The sequence below is a fragment of the Hylobates moloch genome, unplaced genomic scaffold, assembly GCF_009828535.3.
Source record: "Hylobates moloch isolate HMO894 unplaced genomic scaffold, HMol_V3 SCAFFOLD_14, whole genome shotgun sequence".
Lineage (NCBI taxonomy): Eukaryota > Metazoa > Chordata > Mammalia > Primates > Hylobatidae > Hylobates > Hylobates moloch.
Genome location: NW_026652289.1, coordinates 8,636,658 through 8,656,783, shown reverse-complemented (window position 1 = coordinate 8,656,783; position 20,126 = coordinate 8,636,658). Strand labels below are relative to the sequence as shown.

Genomic DNA, 20,126 nt, shown 5'->3' with positions numbered 1-20,126 from the left:
TTTATAATGAATAAGTTATCCTGATGAATTCTCTCAGCATATGTTGATCTGAAATACGTGTTTACCTTTATTTTTTGGAAGATATTTTCAGTGAATATAGAATTATAGATTAACTTCTTTCTTTCAGCAAAAGAAAAAGATGTTACGATATTGCTTAAAGATGTATTGACTTTTTCTGGATTACACTGTTTCTGTAGAGAAGTCAGTGATTATTCTTAGCATTGTTCCCCTGCATATATTATTTTCCGCCTCTTCCCTCTGGCTGATTTTAATGTTTTCTCTTTGTTTGATTTCCACAGTTTGACTATTTACCTAGGTATGATTTTCTTTGTATTTATTCTCCTGGGGGTTCACTGAATTTCTTGGATCTGTGGGTTGATCTCTATCATCAGTTTTTAAAAAATCCTCAGATATAGTCTTGCCAAATATTTGTTCTGCTTTTGTCTTTCTTCTAGTTCTCCAGTGATGTGTATGTTACAGTGCTGAATGTCATCCCAGAGGTCTCTGTCTGGTTTATTCATTCTGTTTTCTGTTTGTGTTTTTAATTTGAATAATTTCTTTTTCTATCTTCTCGTTCACTGATATTTTTTTTCCTTGTGCTGAGTCCAGTCTGCTGTTGAATCCATTAAATGGATTCATGTGATGTTACTGTTGTTTTTGAGACAGGTTCTCACTCTGTCACCCAGGCTAGAGTGCAATGGTGTGATCATGGCTGATAACAGCCTTGACTTTCTCGGCTCAAGCAGTTCTTCTACCTCAGCCTCCCAAGTAGCTCGGACTACTGGAGTGGTGCAACCACCATACCCAGCTATTAAAATTTTTTGTAGGGACGGGGTCTGGCTATGTTGCCTAGGCTGGTCTTGAACTCCTGGACTCAAGCAGTCTTCCCACCTCAACCTGGGTGTAGAGGCATGAGCCCAGCCTATATTTTTTAGTTTTAGCATTTCTATTTTGTTTTAAATACAGTTTTTCTCTTCTGAAATTCTACATCTATTCATATGTTGTCCACCTTTTGGACTAAATTGTTTATTTATTATAATTTATCAGAAGTAACTTATCATAATTATTTTTAAAGTTCCAGTCTGCTACTTTTCAACATCTGCACCATTTATTTATGTGTATCTTCTATTGGGTTTTTTTTCTTTTCATGTGATTGTGGACGCCATTTTTAAAAAATGTTTGTAATTTTTAAATGTGTGACAAATTTTCTTTGCTTAAGAACAGTTAAAGATGGAAGTGAATCATATTTTCCCTCAGAAAGAGGCCTCTTACTCTGTCAGGCCCCTCATGTGGGGCTGAGTTGATCTCTTTTGTAGCTTAGCTGACTCTGGGCTTTGTTTGTTTGACTTAGATTCCATTCCCCACTGTCTTCGTATGTTTTGAGCTGGGATAAGGACATTCTCTTCAGCAGTGTTTGTGTCTTTAGAACCAGGGAAAATCTAGTGGTCTCTATACATTACTGTCCAGTCAGCAGCCCCACTCGTAACTCTCCGTGCCTGGGAGATCGCCTTCCTCCTGCTGTACTGCCCCATCCTTCTGTCTGTCCACTCCTGGCCGTCAGAAGTTGGTTCAGACTTGGGCTGGAGTCTTCTCGCTCATCTGTGGCATGCTTGCGCCTTCTCCCTTCTCCCGCTGCAGGTCTCTTTGAGGAGAGGCTTTTCATTTTGTAGAATTCAGGGGATTTTTGTTCCAGTTTTGGATCCTCAGACAGCTCTCTGATGGGTCTTTAAAAGGCAGTGATGTTATGAGTTATTAGAGAAGGAACAATCATGTCACACATTTCTGCATTGTAACAGAAGTTGAAGTCTGGTGATGCTATTCTTAATAAATTCAATATTTATAGAGGTTTTAAGGGTTATAGTATTACCTGTCAAAAAATGAGTTTTCAGGAAATCTTAACACACATTAATTTATTATTACATAGATTTTCTGAAGGGAAGCATACATAATTTTCTCTTTTTCTACCGTGAGCAGGTAGGGTTAGGCCAGTGCCTTTTTATGTAGAACATCCTTGGTGTCATTGCCATAGCTTTCTTGGGCTGCTGTTGCTGAAGGAAGTGTAACAGGTGCTGCGGGTGCACAGTTAGGCAGCAAAGAGGCTCCCAGCCAGGGTGGGCAGGGGCATGCCTGCTCTCTGTAAAAGACAAGAGAGAAAATGCTTTCAGCCTGGTGGGCCTCTGTTGCATATGTTTTGTTTTTGGTTGCTTGTTTTTACAACCTTTGAAAACAGAAAAACCGTTTGTAGCTGGAGCTGTAGAAAACCAGGCCTCTGGATCAGGCCATAGTTTACTGACCCCTGGGCTAAATGATCTTTATAGCCATTTTTGTTCTCAGAATTATGTTGAACTGTAACTACCATGCATTTGGGATAGTAATGTATGAAAAGGCAGAGGATTCAACTATGAAGTGTCCTTTTTAATAAAGGCCTCAACATACATATTTAAACATATTTGAAATTAAATTATGTGAGTGTTTATGTATTCCACCAAATTTAGAGAAAGCCTTTCATTTTCTCTCTTACAGGAGTACAAACCACCAGGAACCCGTAAACTTCATAACATTCTTGGAGTGGAAACAGGAGGACCTGGTGGGCGACGTGCTGGGGAGTCAGGTCATACGGTCGCTGACTACTTGAAGTTCAAAGACCTCATTTTAAGGATGCTTGATTATGACCCCAAAACTCGAATTCAACCTTATTATGCTCTGCAGCACAGTTTCTTCAAGAAAACAGCTGATGAAGGTACAAATACAAGTAATAGTGTGTCTACAAGCCCCGCCATGGAGCAGTCTCAGTCTTCGGGCACCACCTCCAGTACATCGTCAAGCTCAGGTCTGTGCTGCTGCGGTTAGATTAGGCTTGGGAATGTTTTCTGTTTTCTTTATGAAGTGGGATTATTTTAAAGTGTTGATTAAATTTGTTAATACAGTGGGGAGCAGTTACTTAAATCTGTTCTTTGTAGTTAGTAGTAAATTCATCTCCCCCAAAGCTCCAATATTTAGTTATGCATGTAATAAATTCTGCTTGGCAGTTGGAAATCTATTTACTAACCAGCATTTTAAATTACTTCTTAAATGGAATTTTTGTCCACATTGCTTGAGTTTTCCCCTACCTTAACCAGACTTCATTGTATTTTAGTTCAGTGGTGGACGAGAGAGAACCTGGTTTTAGTCAGAGAATATGAAGACTTTGTGATATACTTTCAAGTTAATATTAGAGATTTTGTGTGTGTGAGTGAATACTTTCAGTTTTAATGGTATAGCTTCAGAGTATAAATTTGAACAAAATGAATTTTAAACTCACAGTTGTTTTTTCTTGTGACATTTCAGGTGGCTCATCGGGGACAAGCAACAGTGGGAGAGCCCGGTCGGATCCGACGCACCAGCATCGGCACAGTGGCGGGCACTTCACAGCTGCCGTGCAGGCCATGGACTGTGAGACACACAGTCCCCAGGTGAGCTCGCACGTGGTTCATTTGCTTGTGTCACCTACCATGCTCAGGTGGAGCAGCCTAGATGCCAGGTGCCTTTAGAATGACGAGGTTCATGACGTTCTCCTAAGCAAATGTCAGTATTTATCATAGAGAAGCACATTCTTGCAGTTTTCCTCCTCCTCGTCTAGAAGTGGCTAACACTTATTGGGGCCATAACAGTTGTTGTTTTGAACAGTTTTTTTCCTGTGTTTATCTTATTTACCAAAGCAGCATTTTGAGCCTCATGCTTTTTTGATTCCCACTTTACAGTGGAAACTGACTTCATGGGCTGAGTAAATTTCCCTGGGTCAGGATCTTAATGACTTGACCCTGCTTCCTCCCATGATTTTTTAGCACTTGTAGTCCTGGATTCTGAATCAATTTCTGGATTTGAGCCTTTTTGTTGTTGTTTTGTTTGTTTTGTTTTTAAACCTGTTGAAGAGGATCTAATTAAGTACTTTTTCAAAATTGGAGTGAAGCAGATGGTGATGGTAAAAATATTTAAATAATCTAATTAAGTTGTAAGTTGGTTCATACCGAGTTTTGCATGATGGTGTTTGAAGGTGAGAGGCCAGTGTAGTATTTGATGGATGAGTAAACTGCTGTTGATGAAGAGTGCTCTCCATTCTTGTGACTAGGGCAGCTGAATGGTGCTGGAGAAAATCCCACATGCAGCTGTTTGTCAGCACTGTTAATACTCACCAACCTCTGCTGAGCAGTCTTAACATGTTTTCCAAGTTGTCCCATCCACTCCTATTCTCTTTAATAATAGTTTCAAACTTTTCTACTCTTAGAAACCTTTGCCCTCCCCTTCTCTGTTCTTGCCCAGTCTTTGCTTTGTAAGGAAAAGAGTCTTCAGACAGGAACTGTCTCCGCTTTGTAACATTGAATACATGATCTTGCCTATGTGTGCACTGTCCACTTCTCCTCTACCCCTTTTTTGTTAGAAGCAATATGTTTCTTTTTGCCTAAGGCCAAGCCCACTCATTGCCCTGATCCCCTCTCTCCTGCCGTCACGGGGACTTTGCCTTTTGGTCTCCCTCAGCTCCGGTTGTCTTCACTGTCTCCTCTTTTGGCTTTTTCTGTTGATCAGCATTTCCTCATCCTCAGGCCTCTCCCATCTTAAGCAGCACCTTTGCGTGTCCCCCTTTCTTTCCCTATACTTCTGCTACCTGTGGTCTTTGTCTCTTTACTCTGAAGACCTCTTTGCCTGTTCCACTTAGGTCCTGCCCTCCAGCTCTCCTGCCAGTGTCAGCGGTGACCTTTATTCATGGGTCCAATGGACACCCTAATGCTATCTTTCTGCATTCTACAACTTCATTTGGCAGTGTTGACTTTTCCCCACTCTTTGAAACAGTCACTGCTGGTTTCCTTGGCAGGATGTTCTTCTTTGCCCCCTCCCCCCCCCATTTCTCTGCCCTTTCCTTCACTGTGTCTTTGATTTTTTTTCTTCTACCCACCCCTGAAACCTGGGTGTTCTTGAGGCATGACCCATGTCCCTTCCCTACTCCCCTTAATGTTTCCTGGATGATTTCAGCCACACCTGCCAGGGCCTGCAGTTACCATCTTCATGCTAGTTGCTCCTAAGTCTTGACTTCTGACTTAGACTTCACTTCTGAACCCCTAGGGCCTTTCTCATTGTTTACTATAATTACTATAAATGTCACCTTGAAAGTCTCCACAATATGTGCACACACAGCACATAAACTGATGTCATCATTTTCACTTCCTTCCCAACTCTTCTACTTTGCCATTCTTTGTAAAAGTGGCCCTAAATTTACCCATTTGCTCAAGTCATAAATTTTGGGGCACTCCTTCTCTCCCTCTTTGCCCACACTGAATCAGACAGTAAATTATCTGGATTCACCACATCTTAATACGTTTTTATTCTCCACCTTTCACTTTACCTCATTGTTATGACTTGTCTTACTAGAAAGAGTCTTGGAGTGTCTAAAACGGTCTTGGAGTGTCTGATTCCATTCACCTATCAGCACCACTCTCTTCCCTGCAGCCAAGTGAGCTTTCACTAAAGCGGTCTGTTCTTGCTATTTTCCCTGCTTTTTTTTCCCCTGAGACGGAATCTTGCTCTATCGCCCAGGCTGGAGTGCAATGGAACGATCTCTGCTCATTGCAACTTCGGCCTCCCTGGTTCAAGCGAGTCTCCTGCCTCAGCCTCCTGAGTAGCTGGGATTACAGACGCACATCACCATGCTGGCTGACTTTTGTATTTGTAGTAGAGACGGGGTTTTGCCACGTTGGCCAGGCTGGTCGTGAATTCCCAGCCTCGGGTTATCTGCCCGTCTTGGCCTCCCAAAGTGCGGGGATTACAGGCGTGAGCCACCGCACCCGGCCTGTTTTCCCTACTTTAAACCAGTTTTGACTTGCCCTTCTACCTGAAATGAAATGTAGACTTCTTACCAAGGCATCGGTGCTTTCCAGGATCTGGTCCCCACCAAGGCCATTCTTTCTCCTCTTCACTCACCCTGGTCACACTGATTTATTTTTCACTTTGTGTAATATGCCACATTCTCTCTTACTTTTCTCACATTTCTTGTGCGCTCAGCCTAGAACGCTCTTTTCCTCCTTCTTTTGTTTTGGTAACTACTATTTATGCTTCAGGTCTTAAGTATCACTACTCCCAGGGGCTCTCTCTAAATCTTTTAGACTATCCGCCTGTCTTCTTCCCTTTCTTTCTTCCAGATCTATTCCATACCGCAAACACATACAAGAGTAGCATAAGACACGGCATTCTTCCCACCTGGATTTCACAGAGGTCAAGATTTTGCTTCAAATCCTTTTTTATTACTTAATTTTTGAGTGGTTGATATAGTCACATGGTTTTAAAAATCAGTAAATATAAAAGGGAATTCAGCGAAAGGTTTTCCTTCCTTCCATGCCTTCTAGCCCCTCAATTTCTAAACGAGTGTTATTAGTTTATTAGTTTTTTGTATACTTTTTGAGACTTTATACATATTCAAGCAAATACAAGTACATATTCTTCATCCACCCTTTGTACACAAATAGTACCATACCAGGCAAACTCTTTCAAAACATCTTGGTTTTTCTAGTCTTGACATATATTTTGGAGCACTCTCTGTATATCACTAAATAGCTTTTTCATTCTTTTCGTTATTTGCACAGTATCCCGTCGTTTAGATATTCCGTAAGTCTTTTCACCATTCCCCTATTGTTTGTTTGTTTATTCATTTATTTATTTTTAGAGCTAGGGTCTTGCTGTGTCACCCAGGCTGGAGTGCACTGGTACCATCACAGCTCACTGCAGCCTTGAGCACCTGGGCTCAAGTGATCCTCCCACCCCAGCCTCCTGAGTAACTAGGCCTACAATTGTGTCCCAGCACACCCTGCAGTGAGGTCTCACTGTGTTTCTCAGGCTGGTCTTGAACCCCTGGGCTGAACTGATCCTCCCACCTCAGCCTTCCAAAGTGCTGGGATTACAGGTGTGAGCCGCCTTGGCCACCAGTCCCCTATTTATTAATGGGCACTTAGTTCATTTCCAACGTTTTTTACTATTTACAAATGGTAGTTTAATAAATAACCCTGTACAGTAGTGTCCCTTCTTATCCAGGGTTCCAGTTACTCAGTCAATCACGGTCCAAAAATATAAAGTGGAAAATTTCAGAAACAATTTGTAAGTTTTAAATTCTGTTACGAGTAGCACGATGAAATCTCATGCTGTCCCACCCTGGGCGTGACTCATCCCTTTGTCCAGTGTGTCCACACAGTAGATAAGTTACTTTGCTTTGTAGCCATCTAGATTATCAGATCAAAAAATAGTATATATAGAGGGTTTGGTCCTCTGCAGTTTCAGGCATCCAGTGGGGATCTTGGACTGTATCTCTTGCGGATAAGGAGGCACCACTGTACATGTCTCATTCACACATAGACATTTTATCTGTGATATAAATTCCTGAAAGCAGAATGACTGTTGCAAAGGGTAATGTGATTTATAATTTTGATAACTATTGCCAGATTGCCCCCCATGTGATTTTTCTAATCCAGTAACTTGATTAAGTTCATATAAAAACCATATAGTATTTTCCGAGAACTCACTGCCAACTTTTCTACTGATTGTTTTCAGTAGTATCTCTTAAAAGTTTGATTCTCAGACCACCTTCGTTGAATAAACACTTAACAATTTGTGCCAGCCGCTGGTGATAGAGACTGAGCCTTTTGCCTTCCTAGAGCTTACAGTGACACAAGTAGATAAAATGAACGTGAATAAAAATGGCAAGTAGCATTAGCTTTTAAAAAGAAAGTAAGGATAATTTGGTAGAGAAAGACTATTTGTGGGATAGGATGTATTAATTAGAGTAGGCCAAACTCTGATATAACAGATAGACCCCCAAAATATGGTAGCTTAAAGAGTACCAAGTTTCCTTCATTTTTGTGCAACAGTCCAGAATAGGTGTTCAGGTTAGTGGCTGGGCTGTCTTCCAGGTCCTGATCTCCTACCATCTTGTGGTTCCACCCTGCCCTAGGGCCTAGTTGTCTACTGTGTCCAGCAGGCAGAAGGACTTGGGAGGTATTATCTTGTGTGCCAGGCTAGCAGTGACATAACAAGCTTTCATTCACATTCCATTGACAGCTTAGACATATGGCCATCACTAAGTACAAGGGAGGTTGGGAAATGTTGTGTAGCAATGTGCTTAGGAATGAGAAGAATATTGTGCACAACCAGTAGCTTCTGCCACAGTAGTTGAGGCAACATCAGCCAGACTGGTCAGGGAAGGCTCTGGAACTGAAGCGATGAAAAAGAGACATCCAAGCAATAAGAAAATCCAAGAAATAACATTTCTAGGCAGAAGGGAGCAGCGTGTTACTAGTACACTGAGGCATTTGAGAGATTTTGACCCAGAGGAGGAATGGAAGGCAGGTCTTCTTTGTTTGGAACTCAGGTAGCCAGGGATAGGATGGGTGGAGAAAGAGGTTAGAGAAGTGGGCATTGGCCAGATGATGCAGATCGTTGTATCCATTTGGGATTGTTTTGTTTTTCTAAGTGCAGTGGGAAGTCATTAAAGGATTTTAAATAGGGAAGTGATTGGATTTGTGTTAAGAAAAGATTGTTCCTGCCACCCTTTGGAGAAGGGCAAGGATGGAAGCAAGGAGTTCATTTAAGGGGCTGTTGTGTTAGCGTAGGCAAGAAATGATGGTGGGGATGAAGAGAAGAGGCCAAATTTGGAATCTGTTTCACAGGTAGACTCATAAGTTCTTGCTCGTGGGTTGGACAGAGGCATTGTTGAGCAGCTAGGTATAGATAGTAGTCCTTTATTGAAAGAAGAAAGATGGAGAGAGGAAGGACATGAGGGAAAAGTAAGACTTCCTTTTGGACCTCCCCAGAATACTATCCAGCCCTTTTCAGGAAATATTTGCTGACCCCTGGCATAAACAGTGCTCTCAGGGAAGGACAGTGGCTAGTGAAATAGATGAACCTATTTAAGGATATAACTTCCTAAAAATTGCAGCTTTCAAGATGAAATTTTTTGCCCTTGAATGTATTTGGGATTTTGTGTTATAAAACTGTCTTAACACGTTAAAAGTTTCAAAAACTCTTTCCCCCTGATTAATGTGATGCTAGTTTGTTAGTGTCATGGCTTTTGATGGAAGATTAAAGCTTGGAAACAGTCCTCTGAAAAATCCTTTTAAAAATCTGTTCTTTCAGGTGCGTCAGCAATTTCCTGCTCCTCTTGGTTGGTCAGGCACTGAAGCTCCTACACAGGTCACTGTTGAAACTCATCCTGTTCAAGAAACAACCTTTCATGTAGCCCCTCAACAGAATGCATTGCATCATCACCATGGTAACAGTTCCCATCACCATCACCACCACCACCACCATCACCACCACCATGGACAACAAGCCTTGGGTAACCGGACCAGGCCAAGGGTCTACAATTCTCCAACGAATAGCTCCTCTACCCAAGATTCTATGGAGGTTGGCCACAGTCACCACTCCATGACATCCCTGTCTTCCTCAACGACTTCTTCCTCGACATCTTCCTCCTCTACTGGTAATCAAGGCAATCAGGCCTACCAGAATCGCCCAGTGGCTGCTAATACCTTGGACTTTGGACAGAATGGAGCTATGGACGTTAATTTGACCGTCTACTCCAATCCCCGCCAAGAGACTGGCATAGCTGGACATCCAACATACCAATTTTCTGCTAATACAGGTCCTGCACATTACATGACTGAAGGACATCTGACAATGAGGCAAGGGGCTGATAGAGAAGAGTCCCCCATGACAGGAGTTTGTGTGCAACAGAGTCCTGTAGCTAGCTCGTGACTACATTGAAACTTGAGTTTGTTTCTTGTGTGTTTTTATAGAAGTGGTGTTTTTTTTCCAAAAACAAAGTGCAAAGCTGCTTGAATCAGAAGGAGATTAACACACTGAACCGCTACAAGAGGGCAAAGCTGACTTTTTTTTTTTTTTTTAACTTGAAAAGATTGCAAAGGGACATTGAAGTGTTTAAAAGAGCCATGTCCAAACCCATCTTCATGGATAGCTCAGAGGTATCCTCTTTTTGCTCCCCCATTTTAACTTGCCACATCCCAGTCATAGTGGGTTTTTTTGTCTTTCTATTCAGCAGAAGTTAATGTTCAGATGTTGGTCTTGGTCATTTGCCAACTAATTTTAAAGTAAAAGGCACTGCACATAATTTGCATAAAGGGCCCCATGAGGGTGTTTCTTTTTCTTTTTTTCTTTTTTCTTTTTGTCCCCCCCTCATCCCTTTTTTTGTTTTGTTTTGTTCTGTTTTGTTTTGGGTGGGAGGGTGGGAAATTTGGGTTTTTAAGTCCTCTAAACACACTTGGGCACGGAAATGCAGTACTGTAAGGAAGAGGGACCTCCAGCTTCCACAAACACCATCTTCAGCTGTATGAAAGGGACGGTTGTGTTGAAGTTTGTCAGGCACAGTAAGCATGCTGAGTGGCGGGGATCAGAACTCTCCTATCTGAACCTACTGAGGAGCAAAGCAGCAATTACATGGGATCCTGTGGCTCTCCTGTTGTAGAGGCCACAGGAAGATAGGATGGAACGTGACTGGTCTCCTAACCAAGGTGCACTGAGAAGCAATCAACGGGTCGGTCGTGGCCAGTCCTGGGGAGGTCTGAGTGGTGGTCTTTGGGATAACCTTTGGCCTTATGGATTTGGACTCGAAATTAGAAGAGCCTACCATTTCAGATGCAATCACTTTTGGACATGCTTTTGCAGACAGTCCTTAATGCTGAAAACACAGAGAATGGGTAATTCAAGAGGCCTTTCTTTTAAAATAGACTTTTGTGACCCACTAATTGTAAGGTATTGCAAGGTCACTTCGCGTGTGTCATAAAGTTGACTTCCTTATTGGTTGAAGGTCACAGAAGTAGTGGTTTGCTTTGATGGAAATAGCTACAGCTGTGTCCCTTCCTGCTTTTTACTTTTTCTTTTGCTTTTTCTCGGCACGTGGTATCCACCATTTCTTCTGCACAAAGATGTCTTCTGTTCATCCTGAACATTTTTAAAAAAATGCAGAATTTTATGTGACTGCTTTTTTGCCTCACAATTATGCTGTGAATTTTACAAAAATTTATTTTCTTTTTTGATAATTTATTGTACCAAAGCTGTTTTTATAGCACATAGATGTCTGTAACCAATAATGTAGCAGTTCTGCACTTTGACACAAGGTGTAACTAGACCATTTTTAAATGTCAGTTGAAAATTATGGCTGTACTATTGCTTAAACAAAACTGGAACTGTTGTTGAATCCATAGCCAATACATTTACAGCAATCTGTGTACTGAACATAATAGATTGACATCTAATTCAAGATTACAACATCTGTTACATTCTAAGTGTGTTCAGGCTTCTGAAGGTAAAGGGACACTGGATCCAGAAGCTGTGGAACCAGCAGTTGATTCTTGTATTCCTGATTAACCTACTTGTAAACTTGAAAGCAAGACCTTGATTGCACCAACAGGTCCAGAGTATGAGCACAAGTAAAGCAGAACTCTCATGCGTGACCTGAGCAGACAGGCTGGTATTTAACAGGTGCCTCGTGTTGAGATTATGCTGCCTTAATGTAACACAGTCTGGCAGTTGCTAAATTTGTGTTCCCATTTTAAATTGACCAATTTTGGGGTGTGACACTTTTGAGCGGTTGAATTGGGAGAAAGAAGATAAGTAATTTACCTGTCCAGGATCAAAAGAAGCCTAGAAAAGAAGCAGTAATCTACCTCTGCCGATAACCTGTTTAAGATGACTCAGCAGAACACCGCGTTTCATTCTATTGGTCAATTCCATGTGGCTGACTAGGTCATTTTTTTTTTTCTGAACAAAAGCAGGTTTTTACATGTAAACAGTGACAAAAGAAAGGCTAAACACTATGTAAATGTGAATGGAAACTTGGAAATACTCGTTTTTATAAACTACAAAAACTTTTTGTTGTTTATCAGGAAATCCATATTTATTTTGTAATTAACTGTCAAGCCTGTGGATGATTTTTTTGAACTTGGTAGTTCATGAAGGTTTACAGTGAATAAAAGGATATCATCTTGAGTATAGCAATATCAAAAGGAATTCAGTAGTTACTGCTGTTTAGGAATATAAGGTTAAGATATCATATGGGTCAGGTCATTTTTTTTTCTGTGCTGGTTGCCACATCTTAGCAAGCACCAAAAAACTAAAGCAGTTTTTAAACCTATATTTACATAAAGAAAATCATAAAATCCACTGCTTCTGCATACTGTGTTATGTTACAGTCCAGTTTTGTGTGCTTTACTACACAGTTTGGTTACAGGACTTCTGTGCATTGTAAACATAAACAGCATGGAAAAGGTTAAATACCTGTGTTCAGATTGTAAGATCTAGTCCGGACTTGCTGTGTATATTGTAACGTTAAATGAAAAAAAGAACCCCCCTTTGTATTATAGTCATGCGGTCTTATGTATGATAAACAGTTGAATAATTTGTCCTCAGACTCTTTACTATGCTTTTTTAAAATTAATTTAAGAAAAACGTAAACATAGTAAAAATCTTCCTATGCAATTAACCTGGTCCAGGTCTGGTAGGTATACTATCAAAGTTGAGTTAAATGTGTAAAAAGGAAACTATTTGAGATACATTGACATAGGCATCAGCAATCTCTGAAAGTAAAAATGGGAGGTCTAACAGATGATTTTGATTTTTCACATTGATTTTTTTATTTGAATGCTTACATAATATTTTTGTGGTTCAAAATGCTCATATTTTAGTTGGTAGCATTTCAAATGGATGTGAGGGTCTGATGGTTTTCTCTGATATGCTTTGACGTGCTTGGATGAAGGAGGGAATACGAATACTCATTCTTCCTTCCCCAGATCCTCATACGGGGACATAGTAGAATTCTAGAATTCTTGCCACTGTGATTCAGTTGCTAACCTAAAGTCTTCTCTTTTTACAAATTCACCTGCTTCAGTATATATTAAGGTGGCTTTTGAAAGGCAAGATACTTACTTAAAAGTTAAGCATGAGTCTGTAAAATTAAGATTGGTTGCATAAAGTTGAAGTTAACCACATGTAAGAAAGGAAAAGTTCCATTAGTTTTCTTCTTAGTGTGTGAGAATTTTACCTAGGCACATGGATATTCGGCTGAAAAAAAAAAAAGACATTTTTATTTAAAACTACATGTAAAAAATCATGAAGGATTCAGTAATTATGTTAGGCTCACAAGTGACCAGTGAGTTTGCCCCTGTACTGCTTCCCAGCTTTTGTGGTGTTGAACTTAACAGTTCTGTTCTTCCAATAGGGAGAGATACATAGTCAAAATACAAAGACAAGAGAGCAGGCACTCAGTTCTAGGCCAGTTTCTCAGTTTCCTTTGGGCCTGCCTTTATTTTGATAGCCACAGAATACAAGTTCAGATGCGATCTGGTGCATTCTGGGTGGTATCCCCATAGACAGAATACAAGTTCAAGACTCATTTTTATGTCCATTTTTATAGTGGTAGACTGTATGTAATAGACCAGATGGTTCATTCCAAATACATGACTTGGTCTTAGGTGCCGTATATGAAGGAAGTTTGAAAATGTAATGGGGACAAAAGCTGTGCGTGACTTTGGTATACCCAGACTTCATTCAGATTAAAAGTGTGCTAGGGATGTCTGTTGACCAGACGTTGGAAAACCTTTGGTGTCAGGGAGAGTAGAGCAGAAGTTCTGATTTTCATAACCCTGGTTCCTTATCTAGGCCTGTTTCCTTGCGTGAAAACATACATCATCAAGTAATTTGTAGTACAAAGAACGAGAAGAAACCCTAAGAAGATAGCTTATTTGTTATCCTCCCTTTTAATGACTAACCTTAATCCAAATGAATCCACGGAGAACCAGCCTGTGGATGCCTACTGGGCTTTCACCCTGGACCAGGAATTTTTGACGTATGCCTGTGTTGAAGGCACTGGATGCTTGTTTTGTGGAAGACGTGTTCATTGAGGTAAGTGGCTCATTGCTTGGTGTGTTTGGCTCTCTTCGGCATTATGCATAGCCAAGGTCCCAGATTTTGGCTGCTCTCAGTGGGTGTTCTTGCATCAGAACTTAAAAAAAAATAACACTGCCTTAACACTGAGAGTGTCAGGTATTTGTCAGTATTTATTTCTAATTTCCTACTTTAAATCTTAAGAGACAAAGTGTTTCTCCAACTGGACACTGGTTTGAAACACAACTAGAATGCTACAGGTCTCTCTTCCAGTATGCAGCTGCTTTACCTGAAAAGTTTTCCCCATGATTTCCCATCTTTAGGGTATGTCCCTGTTACCAGGTGTGGAATTAATGTGGGTAAATTTCCATTTCAGTTGAATTTCCTGCCATCCCCAGCAAAACCTGTGAATCCTTCAAAGCTTAGAGGAGGCAGAGACAGGCCTTAAACCGGCTTCCTTTTGCTTTTACCTAGTAGCCTGGTTCAGTCCCAGCTGAGTCCTGAAGGAGCACGGTGCTAGAGCCTGAGTCATGTTGACTAATAAAGTGCATTAAGTTTGGGTCAGGCAAAGTGGTGGCAAAAGTTCATGATGCGGGACAGAGGAAACAAGTGGACAAGTGAAGCCCAGCTCTGTTCGCATGGGAGGCCGGGCGATGCTGGCATGGGTGTGGTTGGCTGAGTTCTCATAGCTAGAGAAAGGCCGTGTAGGTATTAGTGCTTAACGTTTTGTCTGTTTGAAAGACCAGCTATTTGATCATCTTTCCGATTAAATTTCTAAAATTGCTACTTTGGGAATTTTTTTCTTTATTCCCGTAAAGTTTTGCTTCCATTATATACTCATTCATTAGTCAGTGTACTTGCCCTTGAATTCCATATCTGAAACTGCAGTCACGGGAGATTCAGAGCCAAGGGCAAAATAAAGTGGCAGGCACTGGGTGTGTGTGGTAGTTCTGCACTAGGGTGGCCAGGAAGCAGCCAAGCAGGTGTGCTGGGCAGGGGGTTGTTAATGAACACCCAGGCAAGAGGACGGGCCTGAGCCTGAGTGTGGCCAGCAGAAAGTGTTGCGTTGCTGGAAAGAGACCCTGGGATGTTTTAATGTTATTTCTTTAATTTTAGAGACAGTGTCAGGCTTTGTCACACAAGCTGGAGTTTGGTGGTGTGATCGCAGCTCACTGCAGCCTTAAACAACTGGGCTAGGTGATCCTCTGATCTCAGCCTCCCAAGGAGTTGGGACTACCGGTGCACACCACCATGCCTGGCTGTTTTTAATACGGGGTTTTGCTGAGTTGCTCAGGTGGTCCTCAAACTCCTGGCCTCAAGTGATCCTCCACCCTGGGCCTCTCAAACATAAATAGGCTGGGCATGGTGGCTCACGTCCATAAAGATTTAAAGCGGAATGCAGTGAAATAGCATGAGAAAGAGCGTTTTTATGTACGTGGCAGACAAGCCTTGTTCTGCTGAAGAGGTGATGCCACGAGGTGAGGAGGAGCTCACTTCAGGCACCACTCCCACTTCCATTGCCCGCAAATCCAGGAAAGAAATGACTAATGAACTCTAGTGATCTCAAACTGCTAAATCAGTACTCATCAATTTAAAATGACTTTCCAGCCTTGCTGCACACTAAACTCATCTGTAGAACTTTATAAAACCACGGATGACCATCACACTGGCAGGATTTTAGATTCAGAGTTGGGGTGGGGCCTGGAGCTCTGTTTTCTGAAACTATGCGGGTGATTCTGAACCTGCAGCCAGGCAGGACTCTGGCAAGAAGAGGCATGTGGCTAATATGACGAAAGTCTGAGTCCAAGGACTTTTTTTTTTTTTTTTTTTTGAGACAGTCTTGCTCTGTCTCCCAGGTTGGTGTGCAGGGGTGCGATCTTGGCTCACTACAACCTCCATTTCCCAGATTCAAGCGATTCTCGTGCCTCAGCCTCTCAAGTAGCTGGGGTTACAGGTGCACACCACCACACCCGGCTAATATTTGTATTTTTGGTAGAGATGGGGTTTCGCCATGTTGGCCAGGCTGGTCTTGAACTCCTGACCTCAAGCTATCCACCTGCCTCGGCCTCCCGAAGTGCTGGGATTACAGGCGTGAGCTACTGCACCCAGCCCCAAGAACATCTTGAAATGGAGTTTGATTACCAAAGTTTACACAGAGTAATGGATAATTAAAATTTACAATTTATGGTGCATTACACAATGTTATAAACAAGCCTCCGAGAAAGGCAGAAATTGCCAGATATAAGTATATAAAACTTACACAATTTGTTCCTTTTTGTCTTCTTCCCTTGTGGAGATGGGTCAGTGTGACATCCTATTCATTAATAGCTCTCAGATGTCCCATGAGAATGGCACGTTATTTCCCAACAGTGGGAATGGAATTGGTTCCTTTATATCTCAGTCTCATTTGGTCTTGTAAGCTGGTGAAGGGTTTCCCAGGGCACCAGCCACCAGCTCTGTATAGTAGTTACAGTTTCCCTCTCTAGAATCCCAAAGAGGTTCAGATCCCACTGCTCCGCTCATTGGCTTCGTGACCCTGGGCACGCTGCTTTACTTGCCCAAGGATCACTGTCCGCTTTGTACAATGGAGATATCTATAGTGTCCCCTTAGGAGATACTGTGCACACCTCAGTGAGGTAGTGTCCGCAGAACGCGCGATGCCTAGTATGTAGGAAGTGTCCAATACATATAATATGTGGCTAAACAGAGCGGACTCAGCCTGAATGGAACTTCCTTTTTCTACGTAAATACACCAAACAATGCAGGGAAATGAGTTCCACAGTGTTCTCCGTGGAAGGCTAAACAGCATTGCTTTCCAGCTGACTTTTATTTTTGGAGTCTGGGACTAGGTGTTAACATTCCTTTACTAGTTGGTTTTGCGTACCGCACAGTCCCTGTATCTATCTAAGAATTTTGAGGTGTGTTGTGGGGAGTTTTTTGTTTTGTTTTGTTTTGTTTTTTTTTTTGAGGCGGAGTCTTGCTCTGTCACCCGGGCTGGAGTGCAGTGGCGCGATCTCTGCTCACTGCAAGTTCCACCTCCTGGGTTCACGCCATTCTCCTGCCTCAGCCTCCCGCGTAGCTGGGACTACAGGCACCCACCACCACGCCCGGCTAATTTTTTGTGTGTATTTTTAGTAGAGACAGGGTTTCACCGTGTTAGCCAGGATGATCTCGATCTCCTGACCTTGTGATCCACCCGCCTCGGCCTCCCAAAAGTGCTGGGATTACAGGCGTGAGGGAGTTTTTCGGTAGTTTGCTTTGCCTTGATAAAATATATGATATTTAAATGTTTTATAAGGATGGGTTTTCAGTAGAATTTTTCTATACAACCTCAGGGAGACTGCCTGGAGGAATAACTGTGGTAAGGGTCTATTTTTGAACAGGCATTGTCATTAGACCCTTGTGATCATGTGTCCAGGGGCCACTCCCCACCCTTTGCTCCCACTCCAAGGAAAGTCTGTTACATTTTTAGCCTTCAGAGGTTTGATGTAGATAAGGAGAGATGAGGGTGACAAAAATCATCTCTTAAGTTTATAAATAAAGCAGGGTTATTATCGGGGAAGCATTTGGAACGTGATAGGTTGCAACCCACATTTTGAAAGCAGTAGGAACTAATTGCTGCTTTTTTTTTCCTCCTTTTTTATTCTGTTGACTTTGTTGATAATATTAGGTGACTACATCGAGCCTGGGTTCTCTCAGTGTTAGCCTGTTATTCCTAAAGTATCATCCTCTCCTTGTATCAAATATAAGGACAAAAATGTCTTAGGATAAAAATCTGTTTGTTTGCATTAGACTATACATGATTTGCATTACAATGGGCCGTGGATTTGGATGGATGATGAAGCTGAAACAAGGGATCTAATCATGGGATTGAACTGTTTAGGTAGATAAGATACTTCTGGGAGAAGTAAATTGGATGAGCTTTTGTGCCTCCCAGCAGCTCTGGGTCTTGTCCCCGGCCAGTCTGAGCAGCTCTGCGCTCAGAGGCCTTTGGCACGATGGCTCCTCCCAGCGGGGGCTCCAGCGCCCGCCGCTGGATGAGATCTACAGGGCTCAGTGCGCTTGGAGTCCTGGATTCCTCCAGGACTGCTACTGTATTCTAATTGAGTGGTGTTTTGCTCTTCACAGAGCGCTTACACAGGATTCTTACCTTCTGACTGGAGTGTCACCCTCACCCAGGAATGTGGGTGCTGGAGAGACGGGCTACCTCTTTCTGTAGGCGGATGTTTCTGAAGGCATCTCCCACTGATCATGTAATGGCAGCTACTTAACATCTTCTGTAGTCTTGAAGAATTCAGATTAGGAGCTTGTCCAGGGAGGGCTCCCACGTGCGTATTCACTAATTGTGGTCTTTCTCCCCAGCTCGGTTTTGTCTGCGTATTAGAGTTCTGACCATCTTCACTAGAAGTGGGGGCAGCTAGCAGTGACTAGATGCAAGAAGCAAAACGGTAAATTTCCTTTTACTGGCAAAATTAAAACAGTGAACTTGAAATATCTCCCCTACTTCCTGCAGAGACACTCTGAATCAAAGAAAACAGTCAGTACTAACCCTGGAAACAACTTAAAAATGAACAAAAAGTCGTATCCTGAAGAAGAAGAATGTCTTATCAGCAAATGGTCTTGGGACAGCTGGTGTGAGGACTATATAAGAGAAATCAACAAATATTAATTGAACACCAGTCATGTGAAAAGCACTTAGCTAGGTCTTAGGGATGAGGACAAAAAGCATGTCACATTTTGTTCTTGTAAGTGGGAAAGGTAAGTAATTACAAGTAAGCCAAGTGTTTTTTAAAAGAGTGTGAACAGAGACCTTATTCTAATCCAGAGAGGCTGTGAAGTGCTGTTTTCCCAAGGAACTGAAGTTCTAGCTGATACCTAATGGAGGAATGGGTGTTATCCAGGTGGGAATGCTCTAGAATCTAGGAGAAGACAACAGGCCATTCGAAGGCGACGAGCCTTGCCAGCATCAGTTTATAAGTGGACAGAGTCAAGAGCTATTTAGGAAGGAGAGCCGACAGACCTCAGGGACTGAATGGATGCTGGGAACGGGTGAAAAGGAGAGGAGTCAGGCTTCCTCCCAGAGTTTGAGGACTTTGAGTGCTAAGGGCTTGTAGGAGAACTATGTGGAGATGTCCGGTAGGCATCTAAAAGAATGGATGGAGGAGGGGAAAGTCGGGCCTGGGAATGGCCAATTTCTGGTCATTCTCATAGGCAACTGATGGTGAAGGGGATGATCTAAAGGGAGATGGGAGGACAGCCTAGGATACTTAAATACGAGAATCCTGTATGTTCTAAAAATGAGCATCGTTGCGGCTTCCTCAGCCCTAGGTTGGGTTTTAGATCTATCAAGGGATAGAAGATTGTCCAGCCCCTTGCTGCCCAGTGTAGTCAGTGGACCGATGACATTAGCATCACTTGGGTGCTTGCTAGCAATGCAGAATCTCAGGCCCCAGCCCAGACCACTGGATGAGAATCTGCATTTGAACAAGGTCCCCAGGTCATTCATGCACATTCAAAGTCTGAGAGACACTGCCCCAACACCTCACTTTATAGTGAGAAAACTTAACGGGTTTAAGCAACTTGCAGAAGATGACACAACTGACCGGTGACTGTCTTCTAGTCAGGCCTCTTTCCAGTTCTCCACGCTGACCTTGACTTTCGAGATCACATACCAAGACCTTCAGCTGGATGGTCCCCGTAGCTGCTGTGACCACTAGAAGCACAGTTAGGGGCGAGACTAATTTAATATCAATTAATGTAGACACTAGGCTTAGGGCTAAGGAAAATGTAGTGAAGGATGACTGTATTGTCCTAATGAACGACCATGGTGCCTAAAAAATTTTTATTTTGGCAAAACCGTCCATGAATTTGGAGATGTTGAACAGGTTTCTCTCCGATAATCTTCTCGTTTAATTGTGAAACTAGAATCACTTCCAGGAAGCTCTGAAGAATCAAGTCTGAGCGATGCAATGCTGCTTCCTCCTTCCTTCTCAAAAGCCTGCTCTTTTCCCATTTCCCTGTTCCCAAGGTCATTTTCTCCCCTTCTTGTTTCCAGGATCCACAGTTCCTGCTCTGCTTCTGCTTTCCCCAGTGCTGGTTCAGGCTGTCTGCAGCAGCAGCTCCAGGGTGCTGGGACACTGCTGGGTGATGCTCCACAGTGTGTGCTTCCCCATGTGGCTTCCACAGTCCCCTCTTGCTTCTCCCACATGTTA

The 20,126-nt window shown here is 42.4% G+C and overlaps 1 protein-coding gene across 6 annotated transcripts in view; it reads left to right on the top strand.

The window, feature by feature from the left end:
* The window catches only part of DYRK1A (dual specificity tyrosine phosphorylation regulated kinase 1A), a 146,849-nt gene extending 134,413 nt beyond the window's left edge, over positions 1-12,436 (top strand). For 5 of the 6 annotated variants that reach the window (XM_032175699.2, XM_032175701.2, XM_032175702.2 and 2 more), the window contains 3 exons: positions 2,524-2,830; positions 3,328-3,452; positions 9,151-9,814. In XM_032175699.2, coding sequence (XP_032031590.1) covers positions 2,524-2,830; positions 3,328-3,452; positions 9,151-9,771 — 1,053 coding nt within the window. In that variant the 3' untranslated portion in view covers positions 9,772-9,814. Of the gene's footprint in view, positions 1-2,523; positions 2,831-3,327; positions 3,453-9,150 lie in introns of all 6 variants that reach the window. The other variant, XM_058427667.1, reaches the window with a different exon arrangement.
* Positions 12,437-20,126: the final 7,690 nt, after the last annotated feature.